Source organism: Psammomys obesus, unplaced genomic scaffold (genome assembly GCF_907164565.1).
Source record: "Psammomys obesus unplaced genomic scaffold, mPsaObe1.curated_primary_1811, whole genome shotgun sequence".
NCBI lineage: Eukaryota > Metazoa > Chordata > Mammalia > Rodentia > Muridae > Psammomys > Psammomys obesus.
The window spans coordinates 33238479-33263795 of NW_026585895.1; the positions used below are offsets into that span (position 1 = coordinate 33238479).

At 35.7% G+C, this 25317-nt stretch overlaps 1 protein-coding gene across 2 annotated transcripts in view; it reads right to left on the reverse strand.

Annotated features, from left to right (window-relative positions):
- Positions 1 to 25317, reverse strand: part of Epc2 (enhancer of polycomb homolog 2) — a 90398-nt gene that overhangs the window by 29847 nt on the left and 35234 nt on the right. For both annotated transcript variants that reach the window (XM_055600710.1, XM_055600708.1), the window contains exons 3-4: positions 7900 to 8045; positions 409 to 615 (exon numbers count right to left, since the gene is read on the reverse strand). In XM_055600710.1, the coding sequence (XP_055456685.1) occupies positions 409 to 615; positions 7900 to 8045 (353 nt within the window). The remainder of the gene's footprint in view (positions 1 to 408; positions 616 to 7899; positions 8046 to 25317) is intronic.

The window sequence follows — 25317 nt, forward strand, 5'->3', positions numbered from 1 at the left end:
ATTACATCTGGCATCTGCCAGAACAACTCTTCCTTACAATAATACCATTTCAAAACTCCTAAGTAGCCAACAAGAAAATGCAGTGCTCAAATTCTTAGCTTCCCAAACAGAAGTGATACGTGAGTGCCTTATGAGAGCACTATACATGAATGCATGTATAGTTTACTGAGGAACTCAACACCTGTGAGGTGTGTAAGCACAAGAAACTCTTCCTATTGTTAAAACTCCAAGTATAGACTAGTTATGATCAGATCACTTAGGAAGGAAGAGCAAATACTCTATAAACACACGGTCAAAAGGTAAACTAAGAGTAGGCTTTCAGCAGGTCGTCAGTGTCACTGTGTTCGAATGACTGAGGATAGTAAACACTACAAAGCTACATCCAATTATATATGATGCAGATATTACCTTCCGAGTCTGCATTTTCTCTGTTCTCCTCCGAAAGGCAACATAAGGGTCATTGTTGGTAGAGCCATCTCTTTTCTCTTGCTTAATCTGGGGAATGAGGGATGGCCCCCTGCAATTTTTCCGTTTTCTCACCCAGTAGTCATATACAGCTTTAATAAGGTAATCGTCTTCATTTAGCAGTAGTTTTGCTTCTTGAAGTGTTACAAGCTAAATAGAAAGCACAAGATGTCACCAATGGATATGTTTGAGAAAGAAATCAGGATAAACTGCAGGAATCGGAGAAAATATGATCCATTTAAATAATTACAATCACATATTATGATGGGAGGTGACGATATAATTCCACTTAACCTAGCAAAAGTCTCTTAAACTGGATGTTATTTTTAAAAAATTCACATTTTGCCCAGAGAGGTAATGGTTCTACTACTTAAAATATGAACCTGAGGTCAGGCATCAATGCCCACATAAAAAAGGTGTGGCATGTGTGCCTGTGATCCCAGTGCCAGGGAGCTGATGGCAGAAGGACCTCTGCATCCTGCCGGCAGGAGTTAGCAAACTCCAGGTTCAATTCTGGCTGCCCTAGGGGTGGGTGTGGGCGTGGCTGTGCGTGTGTGTATGTGCGCACGCGCATGGAAGTCTAACTTAATTATGATCAGGTTGTTAGGCCAGGTTAAACAAATACTGTAAATAAATGGTCAAAAGATCAACTTAAGTAGGCTTTCAGCAGATCATATCAATGTCACTGTGTTCAAATGATTAATAATAAAACACTACTAAGCTACAGTTACTTAAACCATTAAAATCTTGCTGCATTCCTTCAGTAAAGATTTACAGCATTAAAATGATTTATCTTTTTCTAATTTAGAGTTTGTTGTAAATAACTGACACCTTGATTTACATCCTGCTAGAAAGCTAGTTGACCGATCTCATCTTCTCAAGGAGCAAGGCAATGTATATGGCTAAGCAACTTTTTTAAAACTTTTTTTTAATTTTTTATTAATTACACTTTATTCATTTTGTATCCCCCCATAAGCCCCCCTCCTCCCCTCCCGATCCCACCCTCCCTCCCCTTTCTGCATGCATGCCCCTCCCCAAGTCCACTGATAGGGGAGGTCCTCCTCTCCTTTCTGATCTTAGTCTATCAGTTCTCGTCAAAAATGGCTACATTGTCCGCTAAGCAACTTTTTATATAATTTATTTTTAATTACCTAAGCATTATACCTGCTAACTTCATAAAGGAGAAATAAACCCTTTAATGTCTATGTCAGAGCTCTTATGAAAAACATCTGTCAGAGATATGACAATATCTTGAACCAGGGGAGTGCTGATAAGAATTTTTTAATATTAAGCCAGTCTGAGTAGTGGGGTTACCCTTTTATGTAATTCATACAAGGAAAAGCAGACACTGATAATTCAACTCACATATTCTAGTCTATATGGCAATCAATTGAGTACAAGAAAGGACTAGAAGCCGGGCACGCTGGTGCACGCGTGTAATACCAGCACTTGGGGAAGCAGAGAAATAGATCTCTGTGAGTTCAAGGCCAGTTTGGTCTACAAAGACAGTCCAGTACAGCCCCCGCTACACAAAGAAACCCTGTCTTGAAAAAATAAAAACCAACCAACCAAACAAAAAAGAAAGGACTAGTATTTCTAAACATGACCTTTTCTTCAAGTTATTTTTTAAGATTATACTTTTTACATTTGTGCGCATATAAATGCATGCCATGCCACAGCTCCTATGTGGAGGTAGAGGGGGGCAGTTTTCAGGAAGAGATTCTCAACTTCCACCCTCCTAAGGCAGGGTCTCTTGTGTCTGCTGCTGCGCTGTGAACTCTAGGTTAGGAGCTTCTAGGTGCTTCTCTATTTCTGCTAGATATCTTACAAATGCAGAATACAGATTTATGCCACTGCATCTGACTTTTGCATGAGTTCTGAGAATTGAACTCAGGCCGTTACTGATGCTATCTGCTGCTTTTAGCTCCCTGACCTTCTAAATGGGTTCTTAAATAGTTAGCTTCAACTGTTAAAAAGTTCTCTGGAACATATAAATCCATCCCTAAGGTCTACAAGAACAGGACATGACCAGAACAAAAACTGAGTTCCTGTCGATTTCTTTCCTGTACATCCATGTGTGCATGGCAGAGTGTAGTGGATTGAACTCAGGGCCTAATGGGCTAAGTGAGTGCTCACCTACTGACCTACACTACCAATCCAGAACAGACTCTTGAAGCTTGTAAGATTCTATCTCACACTGACAGCATCACTGCATCATTGGCAGCAATCATGTGCTCTAGAGGCCAGAAACACAATGCTCAGCTCTGGGGCCTGTGCTTCAGCTGTTTGGTTATTATGTTGCTGATATTATTTCATAATATTTGCTAATTAAATCAAGATCTTAGTCTAATTGTAGAGTGAGGAGGGGAACAAGGCTCTTTTCCAGTCAACAGAGCAACAGTGAGATTCTTACCCCACACCATATGTGACTACTTCCTATGCTCCTGCATCTGCCAGAAGATGTAATCACCTGTTTACCTCTTTCTGGTGCGATTTGCTCCACCTTGCAATTAGTTTTTGTCTTTTTAAATATTCTATATTACAACTAATAATTTAATACACTATTTATAGTTAAACATTCTGACATTTTTCCAAGTATCTGAAAAATCAAAACCCCATGCCATTTATGTATGTGTTCATTCATTTGTTTATGCATACAGGGTATTGCTCTACTGTAGTCCTCTACAGTCCTGCCTCAGTCTTTTCACTATAGGGATTATAGGTAGGCATAATCATGCTGGGCTTTTTCTACCACTTTGCACTAAGTTGTTGTTTTTTTTTTTTTTTTTTTTTGGTGTGTGTGTGTGTGTGTTTGAATCTGTCATTCAGCATGCGTTTTATTCACTAAAAAGCAGTGGAAGCTAGTAGTGAACTGGCAAAAAGTTCTATAATAAATTAATTAATTTTGACACACATCTGGGCTATTGATCACCTGGGCATCAAGAGACAGGGAGGGAGGAAACTCCTATCACTGGGCTTTTCTTTCAGACCGATACAAATTATGTGGTACCAAGGACTGCTTAGTTTGCTGACAGACAAACTCCAAGGTCTTGCAGTTTCAATATATTTTGAAGAAATAAAAAAAATTACAAAACAAATTTAAAACTAATTTATAAAACAAATACATTATAAAAGAAAATTAATGTTTTTTTTTTAACAGAAGTCAATTATGCAAAAAGAAAGTATCAGCTAACCATTAGTTCAGATTGTGAAGAAAAGGAAAATAAACTAAGATAAATTCTCTAACTAAAACTGACAAAATCAAAATACAAGCATTTGGGACTCTAAGACAGTATACTGGTATAGTCAGATATAGGCACAGGATGGTAAAGCTTGCATTTCTTTTCTATACGGGTGACTCTGCCACAGGCCATCTTTGTCTCACCTTTCTTCTTTCAAATCTGGTGGTTTCTAAATAACTAATCATTTACATTAAATTTAATGTGTTAAATGGTACCTTTTTACCTTATGATCTCCAAGAATGAATAACTATAGTTGGTTTACAATGAACATAGTGAGGAGCGACGTGGTTTTATGCAGATGACATAAGAAACATTTTTACCTATCAAATCATTCCTAACTTCCAGTGCCACATAATTATGAAAAGCCAATGAGCGGAATTTCAATTAAGTAAAAATATACACTGTAACACACTGAGTACTCTACATGTATTAAATTGAAGAAAAAGTAATGGAAAAGGTCTTCAAATTACAGTAATGAAGCTCTGACAGAATCCCAGTCTCACACAGGATCTTGGAGAAAGCACTGTAACATCAGCCAAAAGACATGTGTTCAAAAAAATTTTTAAAGTACTTCTATTTCAATTCTAACCCTATAAATACCATAGCTAAGTAACACACTATGTTCCTTCTTCATATGGAAAGAAAACTAATCCACTAAAATTCACACTATTGCCATGGGTAGAGACAAACACTTGTAATCTCAACAGCTGAGAGTTAGAGGCAGGAAGATTAGGAGCTGCAGGCTAGGCTGAGATCCTGCCTCAAAACAAAACAAAAAGCCAAGTAGCCAAAGAAACAAACAAGCAATCACACTATTTAATTTATCTCATTTGAGATAACTATTTTTAAAAAAAATCTTTTAAATTCATTCTTTCTTTCAAAGCTTTCACTATAGTTTTCATTTAGAAAAAAAAAAAATTCTAGCCAATGATGATAAGATTGTTGATGTGCTGAAACCAACCTCTGCAGCAATGTGAACAACACGCTGGTTTTCCAGCACCAAAAAGTTAAAATAAATATGGGTATGGTAACACTTTCCATACACGTCAAATTCAAGTTATTTTTAAAAATTACATTACTTAGGGGCAGGAACAATGGCTCCACAGTTAACAACATGTATTACTCTGCTGAGAAACCTGGTGTGTTTCCTAGCACTGACATGGTGGCTCACAACCACCCAGAGCTCCAGTTCCAGGTAGTCAGAAACCTCTTATCTCGGCACGCACCAGGCACACACATGCTACACATAAAAACATGTAAGCAAAACACTCTTGCTCATAAATTTTTAAAAATCTAGAACATTTTAAAGTTAGATTCTCTTTTATTGACTTGATAACATACATGCACTAAAAATATCACAGGATATAGTGTGACTATTTAAAAACTGTACTTTTTGACAGCCATAGAGAAGACCAGACAACAAAATGGCCATTTATCAATATATTTTTATTTGAAAAGACCTATGTAACAATTCAGGATGCTCTAAGAATCTTCCCAGGAAGACCCCATAGCTCTAGTTTCCCTTTTATTTCTAATCTCATAGATTCTGGCACTCTGGAACCAGAAAAATAGAACTGCTGCAAATCCTGGGACTTTAAAAGGAATCTTGGCTGAGCCAATTTCTTAGCATGCACAAGTTCCTGAGAGCACTCTCCAGCACTATAAAGAATAGGAGAAATAAGCAACAGATGGAGACTAAAACTAATCACAGCATTTCTAAGTTTTCAAAAGTGACTTCATTGATAAGCTCTCCAAATGACAGGAACAAAAAATTTGACTGTCCTTTTCCTCTACCAACCTAATAAATACTACTTAGCTATATACTCAATCCTTTGCCCTGTGATGCTATGCCAGCCCCCAAAAGGAAAAGCAAGAGATCCATGAATGAACAGAGGAGGGAGTTAAGAGGACAGATAGTCTTTTGGGGTCTGTAAACTCTTAGTTCTAGTGACAGACTCTTATCACAGGCCTCTGATAACACCGCTGCCATTATTTCTCTGCTTTTAGGTAAATGTTATCAAGTCCTCTGCTTTGAAGGCCCAGAATCTCACTCCTAAGCAAGCAGAAAACAAGGTAGCACTGAGCATATGTGCACAGTGAATTGCCAGGTGTATGCACCTTGTTTATGCTGTTCCTACTTGAATAGTAAGCTGCACAAGGATAGGCTTGTTCATCTGTCTCATTCAGTGTTACCTATTTGTTTACCTAGACACTAAGAAAGTAAGCCATTCAACAGAGAACAGAAGACTTTTGAAGATAAGATCTCAGCCGTACCAAGTGAATTTCTAGGCCATTATGTAAAATGAGATAAATTCCAAAAGATTAGCCCTGCCTAAATTTGCTGGGAACAATTGAATAAAAAGGACCACAGAAACTATCTGATACCTGTGCATATAAACACAGGGCAACTGTGAGCACAAATCTCATGAATTCCAGTATGATCATTAAGGAAATTTTTCTAATAAAAAAGAATATCTAAAAAAAATAAGGTTTAATGCTACAAAATTTAACTTGAATTCTCTTTCCCCCATTTAAAACATGATCTCGTTTTCCATGAGATAAATTTGCTATGCTGTCAATCCTTGAATCCGTAATACTTCTGACTACCTCTTAAAAGCAGGGATTACAGGTACATGCTACCATATCTGGTTATATGACAGTGCTAGGGATCAAACTCCTGGCCTTGAATGCGCTTAGTGAGATTGTTACCAACTAACTTTTAATTCCATTCCCAAAGTATGCTTCTTTTGAAAGAACACAGGCTATTATTTTCCATCAGAACAAGGGGAAGACTGGCTATGAGTACAGCCAAGTAATTTTCCAATGGAAAGGCTTTGAAAATGTTCTGAAGAGCTGGTAATACCTTGGAGCAGTGGTTCTCAACCCTCATAATGCTAAAACCCTTTTCTTCATGCTATGTTCTTCATGCTATGGTGACACCCAACTATAAAATTATTGTTGTTGCTACATCCTAACTGCAATTGCTGTTATGAACTGTAACGCAAATATCTGATATGCAATCCCAAAGGGGTCACGACCCATGGATTGAAAAATAGTCCCTTAGACACTTAAAGAATTTAAGTTTTAGGGAAAATTAATTTTTATAGGTAAACTGGTTTTTTGTTATATTCCTAACTTCCTTATGAATGACTAATTAAAATATTATACCACACAGGTACACCAAAAGTATTTTGAAAAAGTTTATTTAAAAACCTAATTATGTAATAATACATCTTTTATTATAGCAAGCTTTCAAGACAAAAAATAACATAAGGAATACAAAAATTTCCAATTTCAGCCATCTAAATAAAACCACTGTTGACATTCTATCTTCTTTTCCTAATGCACACATGCAAATGTTTTAAACAAAACTCTAAATAAATTTTATATCTTGTTTTTAAAATCTAGTATCTCATAATAAACAAAATCCCATGGAATAGTCACCATTTAAACTTATTAGTTTAATGTCTGCATTATATTCCATCTATCAGGCAAATGTTTTTTTCTTTCTCCTCCCCTCCCCCACTCTGTTGTGAAAGAGAGAGGACTAACTCCAGGTCTTCCACATATTAAGAGCTTCACCACTGAGCTATATTCCCAGCAACATATTTTCTTTTCTGCAGAGTAATTCTAGACAGGAGGTCATTAAATCAAAAAGATAAACATTTACAACCTCTACATGTTCTGTTTAATTCTTTCTGTAAAGACAGTTATTATTTTAAATTCCTTGTGAAATTCTGGAAATGCCCACTAAAGAAAATTCTGAATTACTTCATGAATAATTTCTCACAAATTAACATTGTTATTAAACTTAAAATTCATTTAAAAAAACAATGGAAACTTGTATAAATTTGGGCAAATGAGTAAGATTTAAGTAAATTACTCCATGAAAACAATTAAACAAAATTAGTTACTGAAATACCGAGAATGTAGTAACTACACAAATGATCCAGGCACTCTAACACTCTATTTTTACCACATGGATTGTCTATGCTCCTAAACAAGAAATTGTGGAGTATTTTATTCAAATAGAAATTCTGGGATGTTAAGAAAGAGAGAGCGAGCAAGTGAAAAGAAAAAAAAGACAAAAATTCAATGCCGCACATTCAGACAACACACTTGGGTGAGGAGAAGCAAAGGTGTTGACTGGTTTAATTATAAAAAAACAAAACACTTTTACATGATACAGTACCTGGTTAGAACTGGCCTTTTCAAGTCTGTCAATCATAATTTCAAATTGCAATGGTTTAATTTCCATCTTTCTGTTAAGTCTATTTAATAATGTCTCATCTTCTGAATCCATATCATAATCTGGTTGCTCGTTGTCTAGATTAAAAGCTAGAAAAGAAAAGAAGAATTCTTCAAACTGAGTTGAAATTATGAAGTTATACATATAATTTTAGAGACTGTACAAAGATAGCCACATTGCTTTACATGTGGTTGAAAGCCTGAAGCAATAAAAATATCAACTGAGGAACTATTTTTTAAAGTACCTCACATATATGACAAAATATAAAACAGCTATAATAACAGAGATGAAGGTGGCAATATAGAAACATAAGAACTATGAAAGAACATTAAAATCCAGAATTAAGCTTAGCATAAGCATATAATGTAAATCATTGAAGGTAAAATATAAAATAAAAAAATTTCAAGGCATTATTAATGGCAGAATAATTAGAAAACAAATTAAGGCTAATGCCTACTTTTACTATAAAGCTAATAAATGACATAGCCCACAACACTTAAAAAAAAAAAAGTCCAGCTACACTAAACTGAGAAGAAATTACAGAAGGAAAAATACATGGACAGTTTGAAATTAAAACACCACAAACACTAATTTAAAATAATTGACTATTTTTTTAATTTCTACATATAAAATTTTATAACGTAAGTCAACAAAGAACTGAGGACAAAGTGACACATAAAGGGCCACTTTTCTTACAATTTCTCAGAATTGTAAGAAAAAAAATTAATACCTTAAAAACACTGGCAAAGAATTTTTAGTAGAGAATACCAATGGACTTTTAAACATGCAAACTAAACAGACAAAAACACAATAAATATTTTTCACTCATCAGCGAGACAAAGATATAAAAGTTGGTTTAAAGCTATTTTGGGCTGTTAAAAGGAAATTATAATTATTACCAATTAAAATATATTTTCTCAGACTTGATAATTCCAATAACATAAACTTAGATAGAAAAAATATATCAAGTATTGGTTGTTACATCACGAGAAGTAAAACAAGCAGTGTGTAGAGAAAAAGAGAAATGACGGTGTGCACATGTTCATCAGACTGTTAAGGGAAGCCTAGGGCACTGCGCTGTGAGCACTCAGGATGGGAGCAAAAAAGAAAGTGAGGTAGAAGGCCAAGGTGTAGAATGGACATGAGTGGGTATATGTACATATGTTATAAGTGCAGAGTATTTTTGAAAGAAAAATGAAGAAATTGCTGACAATTGTCTACTTCTAGTCAAGAGGGGCTATCAGGATAGGAGTTCAAGAATGGAAAAGGGAATTACAATTTTCTCTCTGATACATATCATTTGACATTTTAAAATTGCTGTCTTTCCTGAAAAGGCTACACAGGTATGTACTGAAAATACTTGGTGAGATTTCAGAACAAAGCCATAAGAAAGACCAATCACCAGCATGCTGGTTATTTAATGCTGCCTGCATATGAAAGTGAACCCATATGTAACAACCCTGTACGTCTGTACCATTTGCAGTTAGCATGATATTCTTAAGGGTAATGATAAAAACAGAGGTGTGTGCTTATAAACTTTAATAAAGCCAGTCACTACAGATAAGATTGGAACTCTCATTCATTCTTTAAAATATTTTACCACTAAAAACAAGAGTAAGAATAAAAATAAGGAGCTGTAGAGATGGATCAATGGTTAAGACCACCACCTGTTTTTCCAAAGTACCCAGGTTCAATTCCCAGCACCCACAAGGCAGCTCACAACTGTCTGAAATGGCAATTCCAAGGTATCTGACACCTTCACACTAATGCACATAAAATGAAAATAAATTATAATAAAAATATTTTTAAAAGAATAAAAAAATAAACAAAAATAAATGTTAGCCAATAGTTAGCAACTTTCATAGCATATACTAGGGGCCAGGCAATGGCGAATGTGCTTTATACCTACTAAATTGACTACCTCAGCCTCCCTATGTAGTAGATATTTTATATCCCAATGAGTCTCATATTCTGAAATTTTATGTTAATATATAAAACTTGTATTATATCCTACACAATAAAGGTAGCAAGTAAGGAGTAGCTATTGGTGAACTTATGACACACTATTCTGTACTTAGGATAAATTTTAAAATATACTCGAACTTTTTAAAAATGTAGTTTCTATCTTCTATATGTTTAATTACATGATTATTTTCACAACTATGATTTCAAAAAGTCAATCTACTTCATATCAAACTCAATAAGAACTATTATAAATCCTATAAACAGATTACTAAACTATTTGTAGCTGCAATGAAACACCTTTAAGTATGCAGACTAACAAAGGTTAACCAGGTAGCTGATACAAGTTGAAGCTATTAAAAAAATTTTTTTTTTCTAAATGCTAAGTATGGTTAACCCAATGTTATTTCCACAGTAAATAGAAATTCCCAACATTTCAAGGGCAAAGCTATATATAAAATTTGTATGACCATCTTGTACACACCTACCTAATCTTACTCACCTCTTGTTCCTCCACCTCCTATCTGCTCTATCTTCTTATTCTATTCTGACAAAAGCCAGCACCCCCGCTTGTGAGGCAGGGGAAAGGACAAGAAAAGCTGGGAAATAGTTTAGAAAAATTAATGGTGAGAATTGACAGGAGATCTGACAACGTGCTAAATCAGAATCAGGGCAAAGGTTGGCTTAAACTAGCATCAGCACTCTAATTATTCTAGCATTACCATATTTCTTCTTATTTGAAAACAGTACAAGAATCATTAGAGATTTAGACTTTCTGCTGTTTTTAAACCATGTACATGTGTTTCAGCATTCTGTTTACCTCATACTTGGGTTCTTTATGCTATGAGATTAAAAAAAAAAAGTAGGTTCTCTTGTAAAAGCTGTCACTGCTTTCTGACATGCTTATGTACCTCTACATAGTACTCAAGGAAAAATGAGCACTAAAATGCTGTTAGCTAAAACAGCATTTGTTAAATATGGTATAAAAAGAGACTCTTTTAAACTATAAGAATATTTTTAATTTATTGATACCTCAGTTTATGACACCCAGAAAACATTTTCTCTTGCTATGTAACAAATGATGTAAATAACAGGTTAGTGTTGTAGGCCAGTCAAACAAACAAACAAAAAAAGAAAAACACCCCCTTACATACAAGAAAAGGAGGTATAGAGAGGCAATGAAAGAGCTATAAATGTCTTGATGCAATAGATTGACAGAAAGTAAGGCATCATCCACAAAACATTCCTGTACCTAAGGCTCAGGGAACATTGAGAAAAAGAGGACAGAAATATTTTGAGACAGAGGAACAAGGAGCTTCCTGTGAGATTGCGTCTCCTAGTAATGCCAAAAGCTAGACCCGTAAAGTCTAATCACCATGACTGCCCAACAAGGACAGCAACAGCAGACATACCAAAGTAGATGGGGGAAAGCCCATGAGGCCTTAACCCTACACGCAAGTAAAGAATGTTGGGAGCAGGACAAATAAATAGTCTTCCCCAGGGAAAAGCACACTAATTAGTTGTCTGGTGCCAAAACATACATACAAGTAACATATGCCCTGAAAAATATACATACGAATAACATATGGACTGGAAACATACATACAAGTGACATATGGGCTGAACAGGCTCTATTTAGGAATATATGTCTATTTAAGTGCATACATGATTGTAATAATAATTTAATTTAAAAAATAATTTAATTTAAAAAAGAAGTGATGAAGTTAAAGAGTTGGGAGGAAATACGGGAAGGTTTAGAGCAAGGGGAGAAATATTATAACATAATCTCAAAAAAATGAACATTTAAAAAAGGTACTGACAATGTGAGCAAGGGCATATGTTTCTCCCTGTGTGTAGATTCTAATGGTAAAAAGTATATCAGCAATGAAACAAAAAAGAAACAGAAGATTTAAGGGTGTGAATAATCACACTGAGAAGGAAAAACAAAGTAGGAAAAAAGCAGAAAATTCCTTGCAGTGTCCACCAAGAAAGTTTGTTTGCTCTATGTAAGAAGAGCAACAGTTTCTGCATGGGAAACATATTAGTAGTCTCTTGACAGAATATATGAAGTATTTACAAGCTGACTGGTTATAGCTTAGGGAATGAATGTATGTATAGTTTAGCAAAGTCATTTGGCATTTTACCATATTCTTTTTTAGATTTTATTTATTTTAAAGATTTATTTATTTATTATTTATACCACATTCTGCCTCCATGTGTGCCTGTGCACCAGAAGAGGGTACCAGATCTCATTATAAATGGTTATGAGCCACCATGTGGTTGCTGGGACTTGAACTCAGGACTTTTGGAAGAGCCAGTGCTCTTAACCTCTTAGCCATCTTTCCAGCCTACATTTTACCATATTCATATTCATAGCAAAGTATCTAATAAGCACAGCAGCCTAATCAAATGAAAACACATATAACCAGGAAGACCAGATTTCCAATAGCTGAAATAGTGCAAGATATTTTCAGATTGAAGTAGCTAACTAAGCATGGTATAAAATGACGGTATTCAATTCAGTGGCACCTATAACAATGAGGCAGTCCTGTCATCTCTTCACAGTATCATTAGCAATTTGACTGTTAACAACTATATAATATCATACTCGCTACATGTTGTACAATACAGAGAAACATTTATTACCTTACTCTATCATTCCTCTCAAACCTCCAGGAATGGCAGTACTAGCTTAGCTTCTTTCTACCCCCTTCAGTTTCCTCTTGACTGGTGAAGCTGGGAGAACTTAACTGGGTAAATGCTTTCTCATGTCTTCCATTTTTCCCTTCTTCTGGCCTCCACTGAATGATAAGCACAAGAAGCTAAAGCTCCTACAGTGAAGAGATGATGTCACTGACCCAGGAACAAATAGTATGGTACGGTTGTGTAATGCAGATCTTAATTAGAAAGTCCCTTTTTTCTCACTTTCTACTAGTATGATTAAAGCTTTGTCTCTTTCTCAGTTTTAAAGTAGAAAAGGGAAAGGAAGGTACTTTGCTCAATATAGAATTTTAAACCGTCAGAATTTTCAGCTTCTCGTTTTTGTGTGTCTACTGACACCAAAACATTCTGTTTTTTACAATTGAGTTTCCATCTCATGGACTTTAGACAATATAAGCCCACAGTTACTTTACTCACCTACTCAAGTTCTTCTTTTTACTCACAAGAGTGCAGTAGCATATATACAAGTATTTTGACATATTCAACAAGCCTATCAAGACTGCTTAAAAAAAAAAATCAAGGCTTTATAAATAACAAAGTCCATACTGATCACTTCTCTCTACTTATTTGTGAATTCAGAACTTGTTACACAAAACATCTTCATATTTACAGATGTCTACCTTGCCCCAGGCCCTTTAACAGTCCTATCGGACACCCTTCCATGGGGAACTGTACCAGGTGTGCTACTCACTAAAACAGCCAGAGTTTAAAGTATATATAGCAGATTTCCTCCAACAAAGACATGGACATAGGTTAAATAAGGCAGAATGATCATAAGCCCTGTCTCAAAATTTTATTCTCACAAAGAATTTTATTTTTATTCAAAGAGCAAGTCATTAGAGCTAATAAGAATGAAGTGAAATAACAACGTTTCAGAGTTACAGAACATGGATTAGCAGGTAAGAGAGGGGTTGGGGGTTTAGCTCAGTGGCAGAGCCTAGCAAGCACAAGGACCTGGGTTTGGTCCTCTGCACTGGGGGGGGAGGGGGGAAGCAGGTAAGAGAACATTGAAATACACAGTACAAATCAGGAAGCTCCTTGCCTCCTTTGTATCTAGGAGTTAGTTAAAATCATTCCTGTCAAAGGGAATAAGTGTCAGTTTAAAACAAGATTAGCTGAAAATTTTTATTCAGATAAATAGACTTTCCTCCTTCAGAGTAGCTAGAGAACTCCTTTCCTCTCAAATATCAGCCTGAAAGTTAATTTATAAAGGTTTCTTCAGAAAACTGTGGGCTAAAACACTAGGTTCAAAGGCAAGTAAAGGTGCCACCAGTAGAGGTAAAATACTATGAACTATCTACTCAACTAGAGCAATTCCACTCCTAACTCCAATCCTAACCCAGCCATTCAGGAATAAGGCCAAAGATTCCTGCTGTGGGGAAAATGACAGATAAAAACACCATCAGTTACATGATCTTACTCAAATAACAACAGAGCTGTTTGGCTATTTAAGCAGAAAACAAACAGCAAGAAGGGTTTCAGAAGTAACAGGAAGTGCAAGAACAGTATGTCCTGAAAATTATTAGTGATCAAAATGCTACAGAAAAAGAAATACATGTACAACAACAAAAATTGTCAAAATTGTAGAAAAGCTGAAAGTCACACAGATTCAAGACTTGCAAAGAACAACACAGAAAGTTAAAAGATACTGTATTCAAAATTCGGAGAAATGATGGGTTTCCAAGCTAACACTTAATTTCAGACATGGAAGGCCGAAAACAAAGTTCACCTGCTATGTATACTTTCTTAGGAAGCTACAGGAAGATATGTTCCATTTAAATGGAGTAAATCTAAAAGGAAGAAATCATGACCTCCAAAAACTGGAAACAAACACATGAGAAAAGCAAGAAAATTCCCAGGATGATAAGTGATAAGCAAGCACCAATCCTAACAAAAGCCAAAACAAACAACAACAACAAAAAAAAAAAAAAAAAAAAAAACAAGGCTCCAGCAAGAAAGATCCACAGAATTGCAACTAGGACACTCTGACACTCTTTAAAGATACTGTGAAAGCTATCCTCCTGCCCAAGTTTGTGACTACTATAAGCCACAGAAACTATTTTAATCAGGGTTCCTACTGATGAGATAAAACACCATCATCAAGAACACCATAAGAGGAAAACATTTATCTTAGCTTATAGTTTATAGTCCATCACTGAAGGAAGTTGGGGAAGAAACTCAAGGAGGAGCTGATAAAGATGCCACAGAGAAACACTGCTTACTGGCTTGCTCCTCATGGCTTGCTCAGCCTGCTGTCTTAACATCTCAGGACATGTCCACGGTGGCACTGCTGCAAGTGGGCTGGGCCTCCCACATCAATCACTAATTACAAAAATGCATCACAGGCTGGCCTTCCCTACAGTCCTATCTTATGGGAGCATTTTTCCCCCTCAACTTAGGCTCAATATTCCCAAATTGGCTTGTGCTGTTTACAAAAAAACTAGCCAGCATAGTAATAGATTCAAAGAGAAAACAATTTCTTTTGAAAATAGAACTTAATCAAGAAACGTGAAATCACTGCTAATCATCAGTATCAGTTGTTAATATTTGCTTAACATAACTAAATACTTTTCAACAGTAAAACCACAGTAAAAAAAAATGTGCAAAGTGAAAAAATGTGCAAAGTGTGCTGAGACATGAAAGAACTAAATTCTAATCTTAAATAGTATGCAATAAAGAGATAACATTTTAAAGGAAGTTAAAGATCATTATTTGGAATGCTCAAGACAAACATTGAAAAAAAAAGTACATTTTGGTATCTTTTCCTGTTCTATAACAAAATACTGTGACAAAAGCAACTTAAGGGTTTATCTGGTTCACAATTTCAAGTTATATCACAGTAGGAAAGTCAGAGGCAAGAGCTGAGAGAACTGGTCATTATCACATCCACAGTCAAGAGCAGAGAGCAATGGGAATTAAAGCATGCATGCTAGTACTCAGCTAGCTTTCTCTACCCTCCAACAATCCAGGATCCCCTGCCAAAGGAATGATGGCACCCACAGTGGGCATCATACCCACAAACCACTCTAATCTAGACAATCCCTCTTTGAGACTCCCTTTCTTGGACATTCAAAATTCTGCCAAACCATCACATGCTAAGATTAAAGGTAGCTGCTTCAATAGAGATGGACTTTCTAAGATGGTATTAACACATATTATACATAATAATAGATTTCATAACATTTTCTCATATCTACTGTACTGTATTCATATTGCAAACTCTTTGTCTCATTCTCCTACCATTATCCCCAATCCTCTTTTCTTTCCACCAAGTCCCATTTTGGTATGCCTGCTTGTAGGTGGAACTGTAACTTCTGGAATTGTAGTTACAGATGGTTGAGAGTTGCCATGTGGGTGCTAGGAATTGAACCCAAGTCCTTTGGAGGAACAGTCAGTGCTCTCAACCATTAAGCCATTTCCCTAGCCCCTGTATGCTTCTCTTTTAACAGTGTGTTTTTATGTGGATTTAATCCCCAGGCTTCAGGCAGAGCTGTACAGGGAGCAAAGTTTCGCTATAATACTCGTGCTGAGGTCTTTAAAAAAAAAAAAAAAAAGCCAATGAAGTTAAATGAAGACAGATATGTCAGTTTACTTATGTGTTAACTCAGTGAAGTTATATAATTTAGAGCTGAAACATCAATCTTACAGCTCAAAAAAATAGTCAAGAACCCTGGTGAGCGGACACAGGCCTATGGTCATGATATAAAGACTGACATTTTAATTACATACAAAAGGTAAATCACACCCTTCTAATCTTAACAACTGTAACAAAAGTCTTTGGAACATCAAAATGTAATAAAGACATCAATATGTCAAAGTTACTTTTTGTTTGACTTTGAACTTAAAATATTAGGCTTACAAATTATATTTAGTAACCAAAGACCAAAAAAAAAAAATAATAATAATGATGATGATGATGATGGGATAGATCTGCAGATGAAGGTGTTTGCCTTAGAAGCCTGATAGCTTGAGTTAGAGCCCTACAACCCATGGAAAGGTGGAAAGAGAAGACTGACCCTATAAAGTTTTCCTTTTGCTTCCACACATGTGCTATACTTCCAACATTTACCTATGAATTAAGAGATGGCTCAGCAGTTAAGAGCACTAGCTGTTCTTCCAGAGGACCTGGATTCAATTCCCAGGATCTACATGGCAACTCACAACTGTTTCTAACTCAAGTTCCAGGGGATCCGGCTCCTTCACACAGACATACATGCAGGCTTAAAACCAATGCATATCATTTTTTAAAAAATTCATTAATCACATCCATCTATTTCCTATATACTTACCAATGGAAACTACTTAAAAATCGCTTTGTTTCCTATTGTAGGAAACAAAGTAAGACAGAAACACAAGTACATCTTGTCCTAAAGGCTTGTCTTTGAGTACTAGTAATAGCACTTTCTAAGAGAAGTATGTTTTTAAAGACTAACCAGGCTTTATTTCCTGTCCAGCTCTCCAGTTCTCTTTATGAGTTTTCAAAGCCATTATCACTTCAGTTTATCTAATAATAGCTAACACTGACTCCTCAAGTACAACACATATGACAAGCTCCTCTTGGAAGCAAGCAACGTACCAAAACAATAAAACACAGAGAAAGTGGAGGCAAAAGTATTCTAGAAAGAGCAAAAGTAATAAGGAGAGGAATATATAAGGGATATATGTGACTACAAAGTATAAATTACTAAACATGAGACCGGGCAAGAGGCTATGTGAACCATATCTACCTTCAAAGTAAAACAAGCATCTAGGTACTTTGACTTTATAGCCAAAGAAGCTGTATGAACACATATAAAACATATGTTTGGAAAGCAGAATTGAAATGCTATACAAGTTCAGCATTAATAAATGCAATATAACCAAATCTCAGTTAAACAGAACAAAATAGTATATTCCTAAGATCTCATACAAGTCCCCCCTTTACATAATTATCAACACAGTCTTGAAGCCAATGTTTCTCAAACAAAAGCATTCACGAGAAATCACATGAAGGACTTGTTAAGACTGGGTGTGATCACTTCCTTGCAATCCAAAAGTAGGTCTAGAGTAAGGTTTATAAATCTGTATTTTTAAATCCCAAGTGGCACAACAGGACTGTGTTCTGAGAACCACAACTCTGGTGCTCTAAAACAACAGAAATTTTATGGGTCTACTGTAAAATACGCTGAATTTCAAGAATTTGTAAATCTTTCAGGTTCTCTGGGTTAATGTAACTTTTAAGAACAGCTACTGAAAGCTAAGTCAAGTGCCTCTGTTTGGAGCTCTCCAAGGTTCTGATTCAACACCAAAGACTGGCTGAAAACGAGGACGTTTAACAGTGACTCTCCCAGATTTCCTAGAATTATAAGACTTAGCCAGAGGTAAGTCTTATAATTCATTTCCAGCCTACATAGAAAGAGCTAAGTGAAGCCAAGTTCAAAGCTATTTCTACAATGTTGTGTAGTAAAATCCACCCAACTAACTAATTTGATTCTTAAAAAACTCTACAATTAGGAATATTCTTGGTCTTTTTGATCAACCAACTGTATGTCTCTCCCACTTCAAAAAAATTCATTTTTTAATAAGTAATAAATATCAAGTGCACAAGTAATGGCAATTAAAAGAACTATACACAATGAGAATGAACAAGTTGGTAACTAATTCTTTCAAGATGGGACTTGTAGCCTGGCTACATGGCAAAGCAAGGAACATCCGCTTCTTCCAGAAAGGTGCTGGGATGCTAGGGCTCAGTAGTAGAACCCTTGCCAAGCATACACAGGGCCCTAGAGAATGGTGAGGGCAGGAGAAATTGTCTTCCCCACAAAGAGAACACCAACTGATATCCAGTGTCAAATGGTCAGCCCTGAAAACATCAGAGTTAAAAATGAGAAGATAATTTATTTCCCCTCTATGATTTTCTCAGCCTACTTTTCCTTCTTTAAGATTCTCATTCTTTTGTTGCTTTCTCTTATTGAAGAGAAAATTCTGTGAAGAATAGTAACAGTTCTGAAAGTAAGAATGCTCCTAAATTTGAAGGCACTAGAACTTCGTAAGAAATATAAATTTATAATGCTACCAAGAGAAATAGAAGCCACAGGTACCAGAATAAGACCAAGGGTATCATTATAGGAAACTAAAACTAGCTGACAGCGTACAGGGACTATCTGTACTGCTTTTCTCTAAATAAAAAACTCTACTCCCAAATAAAGGATTTTAGTTTACTTTTTAAAATATAGTGGTGGAGTTTAGGCATGACATACTTAAAAAAAAAAAAAAAAAACAACTGTGCTCATAAGGGAATGCTGAGAGCAGGAAAAATATTCTTTCCATGGACAAGAACACCAACTGGTTATCCAGTATCAAATGGTCAGCCTAAAAACACATGTAAGTTAATATTATACAGGTGGAAAAGGTTGCATTTGTGACTATATATTTATGTGCATATACATACATGCATGTGAAAACAATTAATGGAAAAAGAGCCTATGGATTTGAAGAGCAAGAAGAGGTATATGAGAGGGTTTAGAAGGAGGAAAGCATAGGAAGAAATGATGTAACTATAATTTCAAACATAAAAGAAAAAATTACTGTACCAAGGCATATAGTTTCTTCAACAGTTAGACCAGCAAAATTCCAAACACTAAAAGCAGTCTTTTAATTAGGCAATGGAAAAATACGCATTTTTATATAAATATAAAATTGTGAAATTTCCAAGAACATATCTGAACTTTTGTGACAAATACATATATGATTATGCTCTGTGAAGTTCATTATGTTCAAGATTATTCACTAAAGCACTATATGTAACTCCAGTCTGCTTTAACAAGAAAGTGGAGCCGGGCTCAGTGGTGCACACCTGTAATTCCAGCCCTTGGGGAGGCAGAGGCAGGAGGATCTCTATGAGTTTCAAGGCTACCTTGGTTTACGAAATGAGTCCAGGACAGCCAGGCTACACAGAGAAACTCTGCCTCGAAAAACAAAAACAAAAGAAAGAAGAAAAATAAAAAAAATAGGTGGGCACAGCCCCACCCAACACACACACAAACATAGGCCTATTACTCTGGAGTATAAAAAGAATAAGACAATATTTTCGGACTATAGCCTTTTGTTTTGTTTTGTTTGTTCGTTTTAACTACTCTTAAACATAAAAAAAGTAAGGTGTAGAAAAATGCACACAGGGGCTGGAGAGATGACTTAGTGTTTAAGGGTGCTGGCTGCTTCAAGTGACCCAGGTTTGATTCTCAACACCCACATGGCAGCTCACAACATTTTGTAACTCAAGTCCTAGAGGCTCTGATACCTCTTCTGGCCTCTCTGGGCATAGCACACATATGCTGCACACACAGGCAAAACATGTGTGTGTAATAAATTTTTTAAAAAGAAAATACACACAGGTATAACAAGAGGTACAAAAATAAAAAGTACCACATGCTTGAATTTAGGAGAGAAGATAAGACAATAATGGAACTGATAAAGTAGCTCATTTTAAGAGTGGCCGCAGTGTAGGCCGAGCACACGTGAGGTTTGTTTCACATTATTTTTTCTTTTAGAATTAAAATGACCTGGTTTATTTAAGGCCATCTTATTTTGTGAATATAAAAACCATTTTGTGTTTAGCAATCCTGGGTCAGTGGTTCCTATTTGTTATCTGACACTCTCATATTTTTCTTCTGAACTATGTTCATTCTGGTTCATTCTCAACTTTGGCAGGTAAAGAATGAGAACAAAAATTCTTATCGACACTGACAACAGGCAGATAGTGCTAATCAGTGTAAACTAAACCCAAAACAACACATATATAAGACTAGCACTATATTAGCATCTCATGGAGTATAACTGTCAAAAATTAGAATGTATCCATAGAATTTAACTGGTGGGGAACAGGAGCACTAGCAGCATTCTCCAACAGACTGTCTGCTTCATAGTTTATAAAACAGCAAGTGAACCATGTTTGAATTAAGTACATAATAAAAATCAGGAAGATCTGAAATAGTCTTAGCAGCTCTGAAAAGAGCTTATAAAGCAAAAATTGGTGGACAATTAATAATTTTACTAATGGCATTCTTTGTTAAGGAAATTATCTGTCTTTAAATAGCTATGCTGAGGATATGAAAGATCTAAATTGCAAAATATAGATTACAAAACTACAATAATCCAAACAGTATACTAGAAGTGTAAAGTTGTCCAAAGTAGAGAACTCAGTCATGAACCCTCAGGTTCAAATGACTGACAAGGGTTCCAAGATGACCCAATCAGAAGAAAAAGATGATGGGAACTGAATATTCACAGGAGGAAAGTGAAGTTGAAGTCTCTCTCTCTTTTTAGAGACAGGGTTTCTCTGTATAGCCCTGACTGTCCTGGACTCACTTTGAAGACCAGGCTGGCCTTGAACTCAGAGATCTGCCTGTCTTTGCCTACCTGAGTGCTGGGAGTAAAGCTTTTTTAATTATGTACTTAATTCAAACATGGTTCACTTGCTGTCTTATAAACTATGAAGCAGACAGTCTGTTGGAGAATGCTGCTAGTGCTCCTGTTCCCCACCAGTTACACTGATTAGAAACTGCAAAGTTACTTAAAGAAAACACAGGAAGTCGTTCTGACAGGATTTCATAGTACTTTCCTCCCTGTACTTCCCACCTCACCTCTAACATAGATTCACAGTGTAGGCCAGGCGGATCCAGAACTTGTCAACTCATAGTACTCTCATTGCCTAAGCCTATCCATAAAACCCTCTGACTTGTCTGCTGTGACAAAAAGCACCAAGACAAACTTAGCTTCTGCACAAGAAAGGAAACAGTTAACATAATAAACAGTTAACATAATAAAAGAAAAATGGGGGGGGAGGGATGGAAGGCACATGTGCAGAAAGAGGATACTATCCATAATACAAGCACTACAATTCAAGAACAACCTCTAGTACGTAATCCAATTTACAAATGGGAAAGGGTCTGGAAGAAGTATTTCTCTGAAGAAAAACAACCAACCAATAAGTATATGAAAAAATGCTCAATATCAGTAATTCTCGGAGACTATAAATCAAACAACAATGAGATCTAACTTTCCACCTGTAAAGATGGTCACTAGCACCAAAAACAAAACAAAAAACCAACAACAAAATAGAAAATGGACTGCTGAAAATCAGTTTGTATAGCAGTTGTTCAAAGCACTAAAAACCAAAAGTAGTTTGGTTTTTACTACATAAATTTACTACATAAATCAGTAACCCAATCTAGGTTAATGCCCAAAAGAACTGAAAACAGGATCCTGAAGTGTGGACACCCACACTTATTTTTGCAGAAGCAATCCAAATGTCCATATACTGGTGAAAAATTGTTTAATGTGGTAGATAAAGTCAAACATTATATAATAATATATCAAAACACTGTAAAAACAAAATCCTGGCATAAGCTGTGAAAGGTGTGAATCTTGAGAACATTATGCCAAGTGAAATAAACAAGTCACAAGAATAAATACTCTATGAGTCAATCCAAGAGGTATCTAAAATAATCAAGTTCATGGATCAGAAAGTAGAATAGTGGTTGTCAGGGGCTGACAATGAGCAATCATCATCCGAAAGTTATAGTAGTTTAGTTTTACAAAATGAAATAGAAGTTCCGGAGATCTGTTGTACAAAAATGTCTACATAGCTAATAGTATGTACTTAAAGACATTAAGGTGAATTTATGTTCTGTCATTTCTATACTACAATGAAAAGGTAAACAAAAACCCAACATTCAGCCAGAATCATGTCATAATTGGTAAATCCAAATTAAGGAGCTTTATGTAAAATAATAAAGCTGTGCCCTAAACACATCACTGGTATAAAGCACAAGAAAACTTTAGGAGTAATCTAAAGATACAGAACAGATAATGAAAAACATTCCTTGGGGTTTCCCTTGCTATAAAAATTTTATATAAAGATAGCTATTAAATTATATACAAGGTCAAGAGACAGCTAATTATATTATACCAAAGACAATTTACTCATTTTGATAACCATGCTGTGGTTAAATGAGAAAATGTCTTTGTTTCTAAGAAACATACACTGAGGTATTTGTAAATAAATCTAAAAATTTACCCTAAAAGGGTTCAGAATGAAAACTACAATGAAGAGGAAACAGAATGACGGGGGAGTAAAGAAAAACTAGAGAAGAAGCAATGAATACTGTTGGCTCAACATTTACTGTATCATGGAGAAAGTTCTACAGAATTCTTTATGCCATTCTGGCAACTTTACCTTGAGTTGAAAGTGAAGCTAAATTTTAAGATTTTAATTTAAATTATATCAAAATAAAAAGTTCTCAGAAAGTATGTTTAGGCATAATTTTGTCACTACAAAGTTCATCTAATATAAACTCACGCCAATTTAAACATATAGATATTAAATACAACTAAAGGTTGTTTTATAGCACCCAAATAGAAAATTCATAAATATTTCAATTGTTTCCTTTCAAGTTTGAACTAAATACTACTAGTATCAGGAAATAACCATAGAAAATAATTAAAGAGATATAAGCCATTTTCTGCTCCCACTGTCTAATAACACATTATAACACATAATTCCATACCTCAGAAGTAAAGGTACATCTGCAGCTGGGGTCTCGCTCCCAGTGCCAGCACATTCTCTTTTAAAAACAAGCAAAAACAAAACCAACCTGCATAATTCTAGATCATTCAAAAATGGCTCCCATAGTCCATGATAAGATATCTAATAGAGCATTTTGGCCAAGAACTCCTGTTGCAGTATTATCAATGTCTAAAAATTCACTAAAAATGTTTCTAGAAAAAAACAGCAAAGTAATTGCTAGTTACTACAAAGAAAATGAAATTCTTGGCTAAATGTTAATGAAAGCTGCATTCTCTTTGTACCAACAAAATTGAACTAATACATGGTGAGCAAAGTTACAAATGAATAAACTGGACTAGATATAATGATACATTCTGAAGTACCAGCACTCAAGACAAGGGTCAGAGGCAGGATCCTGCACATTTGAGGTTACCCCAGGTTACACACTGAGAGCTGCAAAGCAAGACCTTGTTTAAAATCAAAACTAAACTAAAACGATTAAAATGTATATGTATAAACACATACATTTATAGTCAGATCACTTTAACACACTTTACTCTCTTAGTTCTTATTGAAGAAACAATGGGAAGCCTAAAGTCAGTAAAAAAAACAAAACACCTAAAGAAACCCCCCCCCCAAACCAACCAATTTTCTGACTATATTCTGAATAAGGTCTATACTGGGGGGTACAGGAGATAGATGGCTTGACTCAACTACATGGAGGGACAACTGTATGGTCCAACAACCTTAATTACATAATTGACAAGAATTTCTGTATGAAAGCAATTTATTATAATGATGATGATGATGACGATGTGTATGAGGGCTTTGCTTGCTTTTTTCTGTCTGTGAACCACTACTGTCACATGCACGCAGTACCTGCGACAGAAGAGGGGGGTTAGATCCCCTGGGACTGAAGTTGCAGGTGTTTGTGAGCGTTCATTGAAGGGTGAGAAATAAACTTAGGACCTGCGGAAGAGCAGCTAGTGCTCTTTTATAATTTTTAATTTAATTTTTTTATTTTTTTATTTACTACAATTTATTCACTTTGTATCCCAGCTGTAGCCCCCTCTCTCTTCTCCTCCCATACCCCTCTCCCAGTCCACTGATAGGGGAGGTCCTCCCCTTCCATCTGACCCCTAGCTTATCAGGTCTTATCAGGACTGGCTGCATTGTCTTCCTATGTGGCCTGGTACCACTTCTCTTAACCAATTTGAAAACAATTATTTTAATGACTGAACTTGTATTGCTTATCCTTTTTATCATTCAACACTATTATTCATTTTAGCTTCCTTTCACAGCACAAAAAGGCAAAGTACCTATGAATTTTTGCTGTTATTGTTGTTGGTAATGGATGAAGCCCATTTGAACAAGTCCAGTCTACTTAATTCAAAGCAAACCTTATTTTTTTGCCAAGCACAAGTATTCAGTCAAAAGCTTAGAAATCGGTGATTACCTCATAATTCTTTCCCAACTCTAAACTCCCTCTTCTAGGGTTGCGTGATTATCATCAAAACAGGCTCAACCTGGAACATAGCTGCCTGGCCAGTTCCTGAAGCCCAAAAGACCCAGGTGATTATCTCATTCTGTGTATGGTCTTAATATTTGAGCATAAATATTCATGTGCACTGGAATGAGAGCAATTTTCTTTACTGTTGTTTGTTGTTTTTATTTTTCAAGACAGGGTTTCTCTGTGTAGCCCTGGTTGTCCTTAACTTGCTCTGTAGACCATGCTGCTCAAACTCAGATCTACCTAACTCTCCTTCCTGAGTACTAGAATTAAAGGCATACTATGCACAAAAGAAATTTTCTTGAAAGGATCAGCTACTGTTATACAAGTGCCTTTCCCTTCAATGTCTTGGATTTGCAAAACTTTAAAAGCTCTTTTTATTTCTAAGATGGACTTTGGATTTTTTTTTTCCTCCTAAAAGCCAAAATTTATCTCCTTTCAATGCAGTGCCTTACTATTCTAATGTGGCAAAATATGAAATTACTTTTATGACTTATATGGTTTCTTTACTTCAAGCCCCTCCATGTTTAGCAATCCCTGCCTTTCTCATGCACAATGCTCTGCCAGTCATTAGTTCCTTGCCAAGCCAAAGAAAAGTATGTCATGACAGCTGTGTACCAGC